Source organism: Gorilla gorilla, chromosome 13, assembly GCF_029281585.2.
Source record: "Gorilla gorilla gorilla isolate KB3781 chromosome 13, NHGRI_mGorGor1-v2.1_pri, whole genome shotgun sequence".
Classification (NCBI taxonomy): domain Eukaryota; kingdom Metazoa; phylum Chordata; class Mammalia; order Primates; family Hominidae; genus Gorilla; species Gorilla gorilla.
This window is the reverse complement of record NC_073237.2, coordinates 125886308-125903785: the sequence shown is the minus strand read 5'-3', so window position 1 is coordinate 125903785 and position 17478 is coordinate 125886308. Positions and strand designations below refer to the sequence as shown.

The window sequence follows — 17478 nt, the reverse complement described above, 5'->3', positions numbered from 1 at the left end:
GGGCACAGTGGCTCACGCCTGTAATCCCAGCACTTTGGGAGGCCGAGGCAGGTGGATCACCCAGCCTGGGCAACAAGAGGGAAACTTCATCTCAAAACAACCACAACAACAAAAAAGAAAACAGAGGGATCCCAGGTACCCGCCTTCACTCAGTTTCCCCAATGGTAACATCTCACGGAACTACTGGGCGCCATCACAGCCGGGGTCTGACTGCTCTTGCTCAGGTTTCCCCGGTTTTCCTTATCCTCACGTGTGTGTATTTACTTCTGTGCAATTTTATCGCAGGCCAAGGCAGGCGGATCACCTGAGCTCAGGAGTTTGAGACCAGCCTGGGCAACATGGTGAAACCCTGTCTCTACAAAAAATACAAAAATTAGCCGGACACGGTGGCACGTGCCTGTAGCCCCAGCTCCTTGAGGGTCTGAGATGGGAGGATCACTTGAGCCCAGGAGGTGGAGGTTGCAGTGAGCCCATATTGCGCCACTGTACTCCAGCCTGGGTGACGGGGCGAGACCCTGTCTCAAAAACAAAAACAAATAAACAGAATGAGAGTATGCAACCTTTTGGGACTGGCTTTTCCCCTCAGCAGACACCACTTTTCTTGAGCACCTTGATCTCATAGTCCCAGGGATGGCTTCTGTTATTCCCATTTTACAGCTGAGCAAACTGCTCCCCAACGCCCAACCCCCAGAGCCAGTGTTCATGACGGCTAATTTGGGGAGCATCTCCTCCAGGAGAGGAGGGCAGGGGGTTGGGCGGAGGGCTGGGGCCGGAGCCTTCCCCAGCCCTGCTGAGACCCAGCTCCCTCTTCTGCAGCCTGTCTCAGAGCGGGGTCTCCTTTGTGCCTCCCACCCGCTCCCCAGGCCCGTCTTTTCCCTCAGCAGAGAGGCAGTGAATGGGGGCCGCTGGGGGCCGAATCTGCTGACCCGAGGCCCAGCTTGGCCACAGAGAGGCTGTGTGACTAGCACGGTGGCCCCATCCCCTGAGCCTCAGGATCCCCCTGGGTAAAACAGGGGGAAGGGTCACACCCTGCAAATCCATGAAGATGCAATGAGGCAACGTGTGAGGCGCAGTCAGCGAAGTGCCAGGCGCAGAGTGAGCCCCCAGCGCACGCCGCGGAGAGCCGCCCGCAGCCCCATTTGGCAATGAATTATGTATGGCCTTCTGGCAGCCCTGCGTGTGGGGCTGCAAGCTCCCTCTGCTCCCCACCGCTTCTCTTTCCGGTGAGGGGCGCAGGCTCCCCCGGGGGGTGGGCAGTGTTCTTTGTCTCTCCTGCAGGGACCCCCTATCAGCTTCCCAAGGCTGGTGCCTCAGTGCCCAGGATGCCCATTTCACAGGCTGGAGAACCAAGGGCTGGTATATAGCTCAGAGTCTTTTTCAACAGATACTAATAACAATAATAGAGCACCACCAGTAACGATAATAATCACCATCGTACCTGCTGGGCTTTATTTTTCTGTGTGTGCCAGACACATTTAACAGAAAATCCTTCATCCAACAAAAATGTCCACCTGCGCAGGCACTGTCCGAGGGGTTGGGGGCATAGCCCACAACCGAACAAAGTCTTGCCCTCACAGAGCTCGGGTGCCACTGTGGGAGAGCAGGAAATTAATAAATGAGTAATTTACGACATAAAATGTCAGGTGACAGAGGCTATGCAGGAAGAGGAAAGAGACGGGGAGGTCAGGGAAAGCCTCTGTGAAGAGGTAGCATTTGAGCAGTGTCCTGAAGGAAGTGAGGGAGCCCTCTCAGGAGGTATCTGGGGAAGAATGTTCCAGGCCAAAGGAACAGCCAGTTCAAAGGGCCTGGGGTGGGACCTGTACCGGTGCCAGGCTCACCAGTGCAATGGGAGGCATCAGATTCTCAGAACAGCCCTGGGAGGTGCATGCCATCACTACCCCATTGTAGAGATGAGAAAACTAAGATTCAGAGCCTATTTAGAATCTTTCCTCGTCTGCTTTGCAGCAGATGCATAAATGTGTTTGGTTGGGGGTGTTAGGAAATATGTGATATGTATCACATCATCTTTCTTTCTTTTTTTTTTTTTTTTTGGCGGTGGGGGATGGACTCTTGCTCTGTCGCCCGGACTGGAGTGTAGTGGCGCGGATCTTGGCTCACTGCAACCTCCGTCTCCCGGGTTCAAGCAATTCTCCTGCCTCAGCCTCCCGAGTAGCTGGGATTACAGGCATGCATTGCCATGCCCGGCTAATTTTTTTTTTTTTTTTTTTTTTTTAGTAGAGACAGGGTTTCACCATGTTGGCCAGGCTGGTCTCGAACTCCTGACCTCAGGTGATCCGCCCACCTCGTACTCCCAAAATGCTGGGATTACAGGCGTGACCCACTGCACCTGGCCCCATCTTTCTACAACTGGGAAAATTCTGAGTTCTGGAACCATCTGCCCAGGGATTTGGGGTCAGAGATGGTGGGCCTTTCTGATCCTGGTCTTTGCCATGGTTATGATTGTGGCATCCCTGCCTTTCTTCTATCACGTGCCTCAGCCTGTTTTTTTTCCTTTGCCAGGCTGCAAGCCCCTGATATCAGACTAACAGGAGCACAACATTGCACGGTCTAAAGACACTACATTAGGGTGAAATTTTGTTGTTCTATCTTCCCCCCTTGCATGGAGAGGACCCTTATTCCTGCCCCCACCCTCGCTTCACTGTGCCAGGCACAGGCAGAGCCCAGGTGCTGCCTCTGCTTGTCTGCAGTTGCCGACGAGGCCTGCGCTGAGCATTCGGCAAGTCCGGAGAATTGAAGGCCCAGGCCCTTGGCCGTATCACCGCAATGCAGGCCCAGAGGTGGCAGGCGGGAGCTCATCGATGGATCTGCCAGTGTCAGTCCCAGAGCGGACCCCAGAAGTGTTCAGGCATGGACTCTCACTGTCTGACATTTCCATCGATGGCCTGCATGAGGAATGAACGGTGAGCATCCTCCTTCCATCTCCAGCTGGGGGTGGAGGGTGTGAGCCTGCCCGCTGAGAGGAAGCCAGTTACAGAATCAAAATGACTCAGGCTGGGCTCTGTGGTGCGTGTCTGCAGTCCCAGCTGCTCTGGAGGCTGAGGCAGGAGAACTGCTTTAGTCCAGGAGTTCGAGGCTGCAGTATGCTATGATCATGCCTGTAAGTAGCCACTGCACTCCAGCCCGGGTAACACAGCGAGAACTTGCTTCTGAAAAACAAAAACAAAATGACTCACAGAAAGGCGGAGTGGCCAGAAATCAGGGACTGGGAACCTGTGGGGGAAGAAAAATCACTCAGCAGTGGTCTCCTCCCAGCCTTCCTGCCTCCAAGTTTGCCCCTCTAATCCGTCTTACAGAGCTTCCAGCTTAATCGTTCCAATTAATCCTCCTACCTGAGCCAGCAAACCTTCGCTGTTGCTCCTACTTGCTTCCAAAGGCAGTTCAGTGTCTGGCCCCACTGTCTTTCCAGGGTGTCCTCCTCCTCCCGGAACACAACTGGCTGCCCACCGGCTGGGCACGGTGGCTCACGCCTGTAATCCCAGCACTTTGGGAGGCCAAGGCCGACAATCACCTGAGGTTGGGAGTTCGACACCAGCCTGGCCAACATGGTGAAACCCTGTCTCTACTAAAAATATAAAAATTGACCGGGCACGGTGGCTCATGCCTGTAATCCCAGCACTTTGGGAGGCCGAGGCCTTGGGTGGATCACGAGGTCAGGAGATCGAGACCATCCTGGCTAACACAGTGAAACCCCGTCTCTACTAAAAAAAATACAAAAAATTAGCTGGGTGTGGTGGCGGATGCCTGTAGTCCCAGCTACTCGGGAGGCTGAGGCCGGAGAATGGCATGAACCTGCGAGGCGGAGCTTGCGGTGAGCTGAGATCAGGGCCACTGCACTCCAGCCTGGGCGACAGAGCAAGACTCCGTCTCAAAAAAAACACAAAAAACAAAACAAAACAAAACAAAAAACAAAACAAACAAAAATTAACAGGGCATGGTGACACACGTCTGTAATCCCAGCTACTTGGGAGGCTGAGGCAGGAGAATCGCTTGAACCTGGGAGGCGGAGGTTGCAGTGAGCCGAGATCACGCCACTGTACTCCAGCCTGGTGACAGAGTGAGACTCCGTCTGAAAAAAAAAAAAAAAGAAAGCCTTTGTCCATGCTGTTCTCTCTGTCTGGAACAGCATCACACTTGCAGGCCAGCTCCACATCAGAGGAGACCCTCTTTCTACAACTCTTGAGGGCCTCTCCAGTCCTCCAGCCCCACTCCATTCCACATCCTCACAGTCAACACAGCCCCACTTGCCTGGACTCTCAGAGCAGTCTCCCAGTAGGCCTCCCTGACTGGGGATAAGTCCCAGCTCTCAACCTGGCACTCAACGGCCTTCCTGATCAGCTGGGCTCCAGCCTCGTGATTCCCACCCACTGTTTGACCTGACACAGCTGCTTAAGTTTCTCTAGTTCTTCTAGATTACCCTGTTCTCCCACTTTGAGACCTTCTTATGTGTAGATTTCCTCTTCCTGGAGCACTTTTCCCTCCCCTCTTGGCCCGCCTAACTTTTACTCATCTGTCAGGAAGCCATGTTGATTCCACCTCCTCCAGGAAGCCTTCTTGGATTTAGGGTCCCTCCTGTTGGCTCCCAGAGGTCCCATATCCCTTACATCATCACAATTCCTCCAGATTGAAGCTGGCTGCTTTGCCAGTCTCCTCTAGGCCAGGGTCTCCTGAGGACAGAGCCACACATTGGCCTCTGTCTCCCCCAGCTTGATCAGGGCGGGAGGTGCCCAAGAAAGCCCAGAAGGAAGGAGTGGGAAATGGTCCCGCACATGTATTGAGCTCCTGCTCCACGGTGAGCCTTTTACTTGCAGCCCAGTAGCCTGGATGGCTCGGCCTTTCTGACATGGAGTTAGGTCACCATCTGGTCACAGCCTGCAGCCCCAAGCTCTTCTCTTTTCATCTAGATAGTGGGCATAACCCTGGATCTTAACAGCCTGTGAGATGCAAGAAAACACCAGACGCCAAGGGCTCATCCCAGTCCCGGGTAGATGATTTTAAGCATTTCGTGTTCCTATCATTGGTCGTTATTGGGGCTCTGGAGCCAACCTCTGTGGCTTCAAATCTTGGCTTCTCCTCTCCTGGCTGGGTGACTTTGGGCAAGTTACTTAACCCCTCTGTGCCTCAGTTTCCTCATCTGTAAAATGGAACTAATCATAAGCTCATTTTCTCTGTTTCTCAGGGCCCTGGAGAGGATTATAACAATTGATATGCATGCAGAGTTTGCACAGCACTTGGTGCAAGGGCCGGGCAAATGCTGGCTGTGGTTGTTATTATCTCGGGGTCACCCTGAGCATCTGATACCAGTGAGGAGACTCTGGCTTCTGGGGAAGCTTCCAGAGCTGCAGATCTGAGCCTGGCAGGAGGAACTCTTAGACCTTGTGAAGACTGAATTCCTGTCCCCTGAAGCTCTTGAAACCATCCCATCCATGTCTGCCGGTCAGAGTCACCAGGAAGTTCTTCCTTGTATCTATCCTAAGTCTTTCCTGCGTTGATTTCTCTGGGTTCCCATCCAGGCCGGATAGGAAGACGAGGGAAGGAGCCTTAAGGGTGTTTCAAGCATCAATCCCAGAACTTCCCAGCTCAGCTCAGAAGCCAGCAATGTGAGTCTCTGGCTCCTAAGGGGCCAAGAGCCAGGAGGGGAGGGTTTGCCTGGCTCAGTCTCCTTCGAAGGTCTCCCAGCCACAGCCAGATGCAAAACCACCTTTGTTCCCTGAATTTCAGGCCGTGGGAGGGAATGGGGCCAGCACCTGGGGTGCGGCTGGGGAGGGAGGGAGAGATGCAAGGATTGAAAATTCGAGGGAGGCCTAGAGCAGCAGGGAGGCAGGACAGGGCACCCTGGGCAGCCAGATAGGGGCAGGGGTGTGGGAAACAGAGGGCGCAGAGCAGGGGCCAGCGGGGCTGGGAATAGGAGCCTCGGGGAGGCCGGCGAGGCGCGGAGAGGGAGGCCTCATACCAGACACTGTCTAGACGCAGCAATTATTGTCAGCTCAGAACACCCAGGCTCTGCCGGTTCAGCTGAAAGGGAGCTTAACAAAGAAGCAAGGGAGGAAGAAAGCAGGGAGAAAAGCCGGCTCCTGGCCTGTCGGGCTCTTTCTCTGCCTTGGCCACCCCCCTTTGTGTTCCACCAGCCCTGGTGGGGGGGACCCCAACGTGAAAGCACAGCTCAGAGATGCCTAATGGGGACACGGCTCCTCCTGGGCCCAGGGGGCCTGGCCAGGATCACTGTGTGGGTTTTTGGGAGGGAGAGGAGGGTGCTCTGGGCTGCCTCCTGCACGTGTATTTCTTTATATGGAGGCAGTGAGAACAGAATTCCCAGGGAGACAGCAGGCCTGAAAGTTTGAATCGCAATTCCCCTAGCTTCCTGCTGTATATATAGCTCTGGGCCGACTACAAATTTCTCTGAGCCTTGGTCTTCTCATCTGCAAAATAGGGAAAAGAACACTGCCTGGGCCAGGCGCGGTGGCTCATGCCTGTAATCCCAGTACTCTGGGAGCCTGAGACGGGCGGATCACTTGATGTCAGGAGTTTGAGACCAGCCTGGACAACACAGTGAAACCCTGTCTCTAATAAAAACACAAAAAATCGGCCGGGTGCGGTGGCTCACGCCTGTAATCCCAGCACTTTGGGAGGCTGAGGCAGGCGAATCACCTAAGGTCGGGAGTTCGAGACCAGCCTGACCAACATGGAGAAACCAAGTCTCTACTAAAAATACAAAATTGGCCGGGTGTGGTGGATTGAGTGCAATGGCATGATCTCAGCTCACCGCAACCTCTGCCTTCCAGGTTAAAGTGATTCTCCTGCCTCAGCCCCCCAAGTAGCTGGGATTATAGGCATGTGCCTGTAATCCTTTTTCCCTCTTTGCTTCCATCCCAGGGAGAGTCCTTCATGCGTTGGATGGGAACTTCAAGGCCCTAAGTTTTTGTGGCTGCAGAGTCAGCTCAGAGCCATTTGGGCCAAACTCAACAGACCCACAGACAGAGAAACTGTGGCACGTGCTCTCGGGCTCAGGGCTGCTACGTGGCCTTTTTCTCTCTCCTCCTCTCCCTGACATTCTTTGCAGTTTCTGGGACTTTGGGTTCCTCTCTGGCTTCCACTTTCTCTGGGCCTCCCAGAGTCTCTATGATTGTCTAGACCTTCATCCTCCTGCCACTACCCCAGCCACTGTCTGGAACCTGACCTTGGCTGAGCCACTCGGCCTGGTATTACAGGCAGCTCCAAGCTCAGGAACCCCAAGCTCCATCCTGGGAGAGGACAGACCAGGTCCTGAGTAAGAGGTAGGCGGGTGGCCCTGGAGGCTGCCCTCCAGCCACTGGGCTCCTTGAGGAGGGGCTCAGATGCTGCTCCAGGGTTCCAGAGTGACCAGGGCTGGGGGTGGATTTTCAGAGGAGCAGCCCAGGCCCTCCTCCATCCATCATTTCCTAGTCTGGCCTGGCTGGGCCATTCCCTGGTCCTGGAGAGGTTGGAGGTGTCCCATGGGTTGTGCCTCAAGTGGAGGGCAGGGCACTTAGTGCAAGGGACACTCAGTCTCATACACACTCACACTCACTTATACACTCACACACGCACACTCACATATACACTCACACACATTCACACTCACACACATATACTCACACACACATATACACACACACACGAATACACTCACTCACATACTCACATTCATATACACATACACACACACTCTCGCACTCACTCTCATACTTTTACACTCATTCTAACACACACACATGCTGTCCCAGAGCTAAGGCCCTGACACCTGTCCCAGTGACACTCCCCCACCACCAGCCTGGGTCCCTGGCTGCTGGGCACCCTCACTGTGTCTACAGCTGGAAGCTCCCTTCCCCTCTCCCGCTTCCACACGCCCATAGCTGTCCACTGCCTGCAGATCCAGGGCAGACTCGTCTGCTTGCATCAGAGGCCCACCTCTCTGGAAGATTCCGGCATGTCCCACCATGTCACATGTGGTTCTCTTTGCCTGTCTTCTCTGTGCACCTTTGCTCAAGCTGTTCCTCCCCCTGGCACACCGTTCCTGGCTGCCCCCACCATGTCTCAAAACAAATGCCTGGCCTCCCATGAACCTGCTCCCCCATGCTGTCCTCTGCCTCGAGGACAGCACCAGTGTCCACCCACTGCACATGCCAGGGCCCAAGGAGCCTCCCCAGCCCCTCCTTCGCCTCCTTCACCCTCACACCATGCCACACCATGCCCTGTCCCCTGTATCTCCCACACTGTCTCAGCCAGCTGCCACCATCTCCCCTGGATCTCAGTGCCACACTCCCAACCGGCTTCTGTGTCCACTCTTGTCCCTACCATTCTGAGTAAGCTTTGGCGATCTAGTCTCTTTTCTCTACAAAACCCTTCCTAAGCTTCCAGCCACCACAAGACAAGGGCTGGTCTCAGGCCAAATGGCCCCCTCCCTGCCTCTGGCCATAGTGATCCCCTCTCAAGCTCTTAGGTCTGTGGCTGGGGGTCCCCATCCAGACCACCCCTGTCCCTCTTGCCTCCACCAGTCTCTCCTCCCCTCGTCAGCCACCCTGGTCCTCAGGCACCCTCTTCAGGGAGGTCTTCTGCGACCTCTGTGGAGGCCAGGCCCAGGGGACCGGTGCTCCCTGCCCGCTACCCCCTTGTCATTCTTTAATGCCTTATTCATCATGATTTGCGCAGCTACTGTCTCTGCTGTAGGACTGCCCTGTGTGGGCCTGGCTGTGGCTGTCTTGTTTGTCACTGTGTCCCCAGCACCCTCCTGGGGCCCTCTCTGGGTTTGGTTTTCAGCCTGGCTCCACCAAGAGGCAGGAAAAAGGGAGCCCCAGTCCCTCTCACCCTCTCCTCCAGGAAGCCCTCCCTGAAGAGACCCTGGAGTATCAGGGGAGGCCTCCTTGCCCCTCCCCTAGGGCTCCCAAGCCCTGTGTCCCAGTGGCCACCAAAGGGCAAGGATATATTGGCTGGAGAGCCCCCAGAACAGGGCTGCGGCTGCCTTGTGCCTTCTACTCCTCCAAGCCCAGTGCCCCGCCCCGCCGCCGCCCCCCCCCCACCGGGCCTGGTTGATGATGCTGGGGGGCTGTTCTCAGCTGGGGCACCAGGAGGCCAGGATGGAGCCCCACAGAGCCCCAGGGGTACGGGAGAGGTGGCAGTGCCCGCTCCGCATCCATTCCTCCTCCCCAGGCCCTGCCAGCTGGCTTCTCCAGCTCCAACTGGGCTCTGCCTTTCCCTCTCCCTCCATCACCCTGCTGCCTCCCCTCCTTCTCCCCTCCTCTCCCCTCCTCTCCTGCTCTCTTTCCCATTCCCTCCCCTCTCCCCATTCCCCTTCCCGGACCTCCCCCGCCCCCACTTCTCTCCTCTCCTCTCCTCTCTTTTCCTCTCCTCTTTTCTCTGAGTCCTTCTCCCTCGCCTCCTTCCTTTCTTCTTCCTGGGTTAAAAATAATCAACTTTCTGGGAAGCAGCAGCTCCTGCTGAGCCGCCCTCCCCACACTCGGGAGCCCCTGAGAATAGCTTTCTGCGGTTCTCCACTCGAGCCCCTCCCCTCCCCTCGCCGCCTCCCCGCGAGCTGACTAATAAGCCCGGCCGCGCGGTGCCAGCTCGGCTGGAAAGGCGTTAACCACTTCGTGCCCGGACTGCGCGAACGCGGCGGACGGGCTCCCTGCAGGCCCGGGGGAAGGGGCGGCGGGCGCGGGCGGCCCCGGGACACGGCTCAGGACGAGGCCCTGAGCGGCACGCGGTAGGCCCTCGATTTTTACTGGCGCTGGGATGAATGTTGACTTCTGACCGCCACGCCGGCAGGTCCTGCTGCTGGTGCAACTAGCAGAGCTTAGTGGCATCGGTGGGCGCGCCAGGTGCGACACCCAAGGGATGGGTCGGGGTCACATGGAGGGCGTGGTTGGGCCGGTGAGGCTCTCTCCCCGTGGCCCGCGGGACTCCTAGGTCCTGGCACTGGGCACCGCCTGAGGGGAAGCCGGGGCTGGGACCGTTAAAGTTCGGGCCAAGGGCAGGGAAGGGCTGAAAACTGTCCTGGGATCCAAGGACGTCCACAGCTGGTAGGGTCTTTAGCGATCACTCACTCTCCTTCTTGCAGAAAGGGAAACTGAGGCCCAGAGGGTGTGACTGAGGCCGGGACGTCTCTCGGTTCCTGTCCCAGACTAAGGGAGGCCCGCGGCCCTGCAGCCGAGACTTTCAGTTCGGGCGCCTCTGCAGGGGTAAGGTTGGGGGAGGCGGGGTGTACATCAAGGTCAAAGGTGAGGGGTAGGTGGGGAGAGAAGAAGCGCTGAGCTCTGCGGGGTCCCCGTCAGCCCCTCCCACTCCGCGTGGTCCCGGCATTACCTCATCGCGGCGCGCGCTCATTGGCTGGCTCCCCCCTTGAAGGACGGCCCAATGCGGCGGAGCCCGTTAACCCTTTCCGCCCCGCGGACTCTGCCCTGGTCTTGCCACCTGCCTCCGCGGCCCCCAAGCGGCTTTCAGGCGCTGGAGGGCCACGGAGAACAGGGAAGGGTAGTGTGGGAGCCGGCTTGAGGCCGGAGAGTACAGTGGTTAGAGCACAGGTCAGACAGCTACGTCTTCGGCCCCTGCCCTGCGGCCGGCCGGCCGGCTGGCTGTGTGACCTTGGGGGACTGGCTTCACCTCGCTGAGCCTCCGCTAGTTTGCTCAGCTGTAAACAGGTGAATGATGTAACTCCTGCCCTTCCCAATTCCTTCCCGGTGTACTTGCCAAGTGCCAGGCACACGTGGGCTCTGCGTTCTATTCCACCTTGTCTCCTCACTGGAAGAGGTACAGTTATTATTATGGGTTTTCCGGGGAGGAAACAGGGCTCAGGGCAGCAAAGCTGCCTCCCAAGGTCACGCATCAAGAAAGTCACAGAACTGGGATTTGACCCCGAGTCTGCGGGTTCTGAGCTGTACTCCTCCCCAGGGCAAGATTCTGCTTCTGCTGGGAGGCGCTGCTTCTAGGAGCTCTCCGTCTCTCCGGAAGGAGGGACAGGCTGGTCAGCTCGTGACACATGCCACTGTGGCCAAATAAAACCAGAGCCCAGGACCTCCATGGACAAGGGACAGGAAGAAGGGTGAGGGCAGGGAGGGGCTGGAGTTGAATCCTCAAACAGGGAGGCAGGAGGACCCTCAGACAAAGGCAGGGGGCTGGACTGAGCCCAGCGAGGGTGCATGGAGTAGGAAGCTCTGAAGAAGCCTGCAGGATCCCCTGGGGGTCAGCCTGCTGGTTAGGGGTCAGCCCAGGGAGGCGGCTTCTCTCTGGGCAGCACCAGGGGTCAGCCTGGGGCAGGAGCGCAAGCCGAGGCCCACATACCTCATGTCTAGGTATTTACAAGTTATAAATCAAGCTAACAAACTGCTAAATAAAATATGTTCTGTTGCCGGGTGCAGTGGCTCACGCCTGTAATCCCAGCACTTTGGGAGGCTGAGGCGGGCAGATCACCTGAGGTCGGGAGTTGGAGACTAACCTGACCAACATGGAGAAACCACCTCTCTACTAAAAATATAAAATTAGCCAGGCATGGTGGCGCATGCCTGTAATCCCAGCTACTCGGGAGGCTGAGGCAGGAGAATTGCTTGAACCAGGGAGGTGGAGGTTGCAGTGAGCCGAGATCACACCACTGCACTCCAGCCTGGGCAACAAAAGCGAAACTCCGTCTCAAAAAAAAAAAAAGTTCTGTCCTCCTTCCTTGACAAATACACCTTCATAAGGACAAACACACCTGGAAGGCTGGGTTTGTGTTTAGAATTCTCAGGCTCCTTGGAGACCACAGGAGGAGCTGTAGCGGGTGGGGGAGCCCGCCTCTCAGCCTCTGGCCTCCGGCTTCACACTCGCCTCTTCTTTTCTTTTTGCCCCAGGTTTTGTCCTTTTCCCTGAGGGGCTGTGCATGCTCAGGTGTAGGCACTCCAGGCTGTAAGCACATGTTCTGTCCACACCCCCTGCCAACAGCCACCTCCTGGTCACTCCTGGGGTTTAGGGGTGCCCAAACAGGTGGCTCAGACAACCCTCGGGAGGATGCACCCAGGACGCAGGCTGGGGCCATTGAACAGGGAACTCCAGGGCCCCAGGTGCCAGATCATGGTCAAGGGGCCCATGGCTCCAGCTGGAAATGTCTCCCTGGTCCAGGAGCGCTGCCCTCTGAAGCACAGGGCTCAAGTCTGTGGGCTGAGGGCCCCAGGGTGCTGCGGCAGCTGGAGTGGCCAGAGCTGGACACGGGGTCTCCCTCCATCCTTGAGCTTGCTCCTAACCATCACCTCCAGCCATGTACCCCCGCCCCAGCCAGATTCCCCATGCCCCAACCAAAGGCTGACCCTGCGGAGCTTCCCACCTCAATGAGTCAGCTCCCTTTACCCTGTCCCCACTGCCCCCCACCCTTATCCCCCTTATCCGGCTGCTCCATCTCCCGCCTGCTCCCTGGGCTCCTAGCCCCTACTCTCTGCCTGCCCCCCCAAGCCCCCTCCGCCACCCTAACCTCCTATCTGCCCTCCTCAGCTCAGCCAGCCAGATCTTTCTAAAATGCAAGGCTGCAGGCTTCCTTCCCTCTCTAACCAGCGCTGGTTCCCAGGCTCTCTACATATCATCCCCAGGCTCTGGAGGTCTCTCCTTTCCTCCCCTCTCCTCTCCTCGGGTTCTGAGCTCTAGCCATTTGGGCCTTCTCTCCAGTTCAGTTTTGTGTGCTTTCTGCCTCATGGTCTTCATGCGCGCTACCCGCCTCTACCTGGAACCATGTTTTCTGCTCTTTGTCCCTGGCTCCCCAGACCAGCAGAAACCACATGGCAATGAGCACATGGAGTTATGAGTTTGCAGTGTGTTTCCTACCTGGCCTGCAGGCAACAGGAGGACAGGCTGGGTCAGTGCTGTTCACTGCTCCATCTTCAGTGTCTGGCACAGAGCAGGTGTCACTGAAGTTTCATAAGTCAGATGCATCTGCACTGGGCTTGAAATCAAGACACCACAGCAGCTAATGTCTATTGTATGCTCACTGTGTCCTGGGCCCTGCTTTTAAGCATATGACATGTATTAGTTCACTTATTTCTCACAACAATCTTTGAAATAGAAATGATTACTATCTCCACTCTACAGAATGAGGACACTAAGGCACAGAGAAGTTCAGAGACTTAGGCTCACAGCTGGCCAGTGACAGACCCCGATTTGAACCCAGGCAATGGAGCTCCAATGCTGAACCACCTCTTGCCATCTAGCCTCAGCTGGGCCAAGGCCTTGCTGTGGGTCCCTGGGCCAGTGTCTCCACTTCTCTGAGCTGCAGCTTTTTTTTTGGGGGGGGGGGGGATGGAGTTTCGCTCTTTTTGCCAAGGCTGGAGTGCAATGGCGTGATCTCGGCTCACCGCAACCTCTGCCTCCCGGGTTCAAGCGATTCTCCTGCCTCAGCCTCCTGAGTAGCTGGGATTACAGGCATGCACCAACACGCCTGACTAATTTTGTATTTTTTAGCAGAGACAAGGTTTCTCCATGTTGGCCAGGCTGGTCTCGAACTCCCAACCTCAGGTGATCTGCCTGCCTTGGCCTCCCAAAGTGCTGGGATTACAGGTGTGAGCCACCGCGCCCGGCTCTGAGCTGCAGCTTTTCTGTGTGTGCAGTGGGGGGTTGGCCACAGTGGTGATCCCTGAGGTCCCTTACAGCTCTGACAGCCTGGCAGCTCCTCTGATGATCCATCCTTCAGGGAGCCAAGGACTCCCCGTGGAGGTCCTGCAGGGATGCCCAAGAGTTGGGTGGCTGGGAGACAGCTCACCGTGTGTTAGGCTGCAGACCTGAGTACCTGGCCAGGGACCCAATCGTCCCCAGCAGTCTTGTCATCGTGACCGGCCTTCATCTCACAGGAACCCAGGCTGGGCTACGTAAATGAACTGAGCTGAACTGCCAGGTGCTGGGGTTCAGGCAGAGACTGGAGGCTAGAAGTTTAGGGGGGCCAAGTACTGCAGTTGGGTTGGGGGACAGTACTTGGGGCAGGGTTGAGCTTGGGTCCCCACACCAAGAGCTCCACAGTCATCTCAGGGACCCTTCAACAACAGCCCTGAGGGCTATGCATCCATTTTTTAGAGGAGGACATGATGGGGAGGCACAGTGGGGGACAGTGACCTGGCCGAGGTCACACAGCAAGGAGTCTAGATTTGGCTTTTAACCACTCTGCCCCCAGCCTTGGGCAAAGGTGTTCAGTGTAGATGTGAGAGTGAACTGATAGAGAAGTTCTAGAAGGGGTCAGGTGCAGCGGCTCACCCCTGTAATCTCAGCACTGTGGGAGGCCGAGGCGGGCAGATCACCTGAGGTCGGGAGTTCGACACCAGCCTGGCCAACATGGTGAAACCCTGTCTCTACTAAAAATACAAAAATTAGCCGGGCATGGTGGAGGGCACCTGCAATCCCAACTACTCGGGAGGCTTAGGCAGGAGAATCGCTTGAACCCAGGAGGTGGAGGTTGCAATGAGCCGAGATCATGCCACTGCACTCCAGCTTGGGCTACAGAACAAGACTCTGTCTTGAAAAAAAAAAAAAAAAAGTTCTGGAAGAAACTCTGGGACATGCATATGGGTATATGGGTCCATGTGTTCATACCCATGAGCATGGGTACCCCCTTGCTCCCCATCCCAGCACCTCTCCTTGCCCACCTCTCTCTCACTGCCTTTGTTTATTCGCCTGTGGTCACTGTGGACTCTGCTAGACCCTGAGCCTGTGAGGGCAGCGGCTGTCTTCCTGTTCCCTGCACACCAGCACGTGACTCGAGCACAGGCAGGAGGAAGGCGGATGGAAACACAGGCGCAGCCCAGGGCTGTTCCACCCTGTGTTCAGTCCCTTCCCTCCTTGGGCCTCTGTTTCTCATCTCTGCATATGGGGTAAAATGCCCCATCCTCAGTCCGGGCTCAGGTGAGCCGCTGGGTTCCTACTGGGCCATGGGAAGGGCCCTAATACCTGAAGGGCAGGGAGGATGAGGGCAGGCGGCTCAGCTGCCCTCCCTCCATCCTGGGGCCTGCCACCTCCCCTCTGTCTTCTCCTGATTCCGGTTCCCCACCAGGAAGGGCTCACTGTCCTGCTCAGCAAGTTCTCTCAACAAGCTGGGCAGCCAGGGGGGTGCTCTGCTGGACTGGAGGAGCCGATGTGAGCCCAGGCCACCCATGGAGGCTCCCTCTGAAGAGAGGGAACAGACAACCCAGCCACTTGTCAGGAACCCTGATCAAATACCCCACCCCCAAGGCTCAGCACTAAGTGTCCCAGGGGCCTGATTTGCAGGAAGGGCAGCAGGATGCTCACTTGGGGGTGGAACACTCACCTGAGGGAGGAACTGTACCTGCCGAGGCTTGGATTACCCACAAACTCAGCCCAGCAGGAGCCCGCTGGCTGTGCTAACAATGTCCACTGTGACGTTGCTGAGATTCTGCAAGGTTCTTTCAGCGTTAGCCCATTTTACAGAGGAGAAAGTTGAGGCTCCAGACAGATGTGAGCTTAAGCCTCTGGCCCAGTTCAAGTTTCCAAATATTCCAGAGGCCAGGGCCTGGGGCGGGGTGTGGGGCACCCCAAAGTCCAGGTGAGGGTGACCTGAGGGTGAAGTCTGGGTCTGGAGAGGCAATAGAGGGAGTGAGGATGGCTCCTGCCAGAAACAGGGGAGGGGTGTTTGAGACCTTGAAGGAGGTGGGACTGTGACAGTGGTGACTGTGGGAGGAGTCCGGGTCCAAGCAATAACTGGGAGAGACTTGGTGCAGGGCCCTGAGCTGAAATGGAGGAAAACGGAGATGGATGGGTCCCTGCCCTCAATGGGGGGTAAATGCTGAGGCTGGGGGCACGAGCCAAGAGGAGGGCACCAGGGCAGCCCAGACATGAGCTCTGTGGTCTGTGTGTGTTTACTGTGTGGCCAGAGCATGTGAGGAGTGTGTGAACCGAACCGTCTGTGTGATGTGGGAGTGGGGGGATAAGTGTATTGGCATATGGAGTGGGAGTGTGTATGTGTGCACGCATGCACGCTAGAGCATGCACCTTTGTGCCTGTGATCTGTGTCATGCAGTGTGTCTGTGCCTGTGTGGGATGTGGTCCCTGTGATGTGGGGAGTGTATGTCGGTGTGTGTGTGTGTTGTGGGGTGGTGCTAACTGGGACACTCTCTAGGGGAAGATCCTAGCTCGGATGGAGGTGGAGGAGTTAACCAGGAAAATGGGAGAGGGACCAGCACGTGCAAAGGCCTGGAGGCATGAAGATGGAGCCTGGAGCACTGGAGGACTTGAAAGTGGTCCAGTGAGGCTGGGAGTAGGGAGGGAGAGGCAGGGGCTGGGAGGGACAGGGCAGGCCTTCCTCCACCAGTTTGAGTTCCGTTAGCTTGAGGGTGTGTACAGCCAGGAGGGGTGGAGGGGCTGAGAGGAGGCCGAGCCACCACTGACCAGGTGGAGGGGTAGGGGGTGAGCCTGGACCGGGGCAGGTGCTGGGTGGAGGTGGGGGAGTGAGAGCCAGAGCTCTCAACCAAGCCTCTGGGAGGCCTCAGGGCCTGGGATCGCAGACCCGAGCCTAATCCCTGCTCAGCCCAAGAGCTGTAGCCAGAAGGTTCTTAGTTTCCCCTCAGTAAACTGAGGTTCAGGACATTTCTGGGGCACTTGCTCTGTGTGACTGGGCAAGGGCTGGGCAGGCATTTCCAGCATGAACACGTTTTCCCAGGCCCACTGGTTGGAGGGCACCGAGGGGAGAAGGGGGACAGAGGAAAGGAGCCGGAAGCAGGAGCCAGAATTTGAACCTAGGTGGTCTGACTCCAAGAGGGCCCTCTCACTTGACTTCAATAGTGACATTAGCCAACTTCAATAGTGACCCCAGTAGCCAGGCGCGGTGGCTCACGCCTGTAATCCCAGCACTTTGGGAGGCCGAGGCAGGTGGATCATGAGGTCAGGAGATGAGACCATTCTGGCTAACACGGTGAAACCCCGTCCCTACTAAAAATACAAATAATTAGCCAGGTGTGGCTGCGGGTGCCTGTAGTCCCAGCTACTCGGGAGGCTGAGGCGGGAGAATGGCATGAACCCGGTAGGCGGAGCTTGCAGTGAGCCGAGATCGCGCCACTGCACTCCAGCCCGGGGAAAGAGCGAGACTCCGTCTCAAAAAGAAAAAAAAAAAATTGACCCCAGTAGTGACAACAGTGACTCACCTGCCCCATGGGCTTCCAACTGCGATGGTTGTGCTCTCCTTTGACCCTGTATCCTGGGGGACTCCATACGGTAATTATATTGTTACTGTGCCTTTTTAGAGATGAGAAAACTGTGGTCAGTAGCAGAGTGGCCTGACCAGGGCTCCAACTCCCCCGTCCTACTGCAGATGATGTGGGGCAGTTTTCTTAGCACGGGCTGGAAAGCTCTCTTAGGTAACACGTGGATGACAGCGTGTGACCCGGCAGAAAGGAATTGTAATTCCGGGTGGCTGTACGACCTTGGACGGTCCTTTTGCCATCTCTGGGCCTCGATTTACCCAACTGTACAATTCGCCCCGTAAGTCTAGGA

The 17478-nt window shown here is 56.7% G+C and overlaps 1 protein-coding gene across 1 annotated transcript; it reads right to left on the bottom strand.

The window, feature by feature from the left end:
• Positions 1 to 1414: 1414 nt before the first annotated feature.
• LOC129524711 (uncharacterized) lies at positions 1415 to 17073 on the bottom strand. Its single transcript, XM_063696788.1, is given in 5 exon segments — positions 1415 to 3167; positions 3351 to 4087; positions 12817 to 12993; positions 15281 to 15886; positions 15888 to 17073. Coding segments are annotated over 2 exon segments (606 nt in total). The 5' UTR covers positions 15933 to 17073; the 3' UTR covers positions 1415 to 3167; positions 3351 to 4087; positions 12817 to 12993; positions 15281 to 15325.
• Between the last annotated feature and the right edge of the window lie 405 nt (positions 17074 to 17478).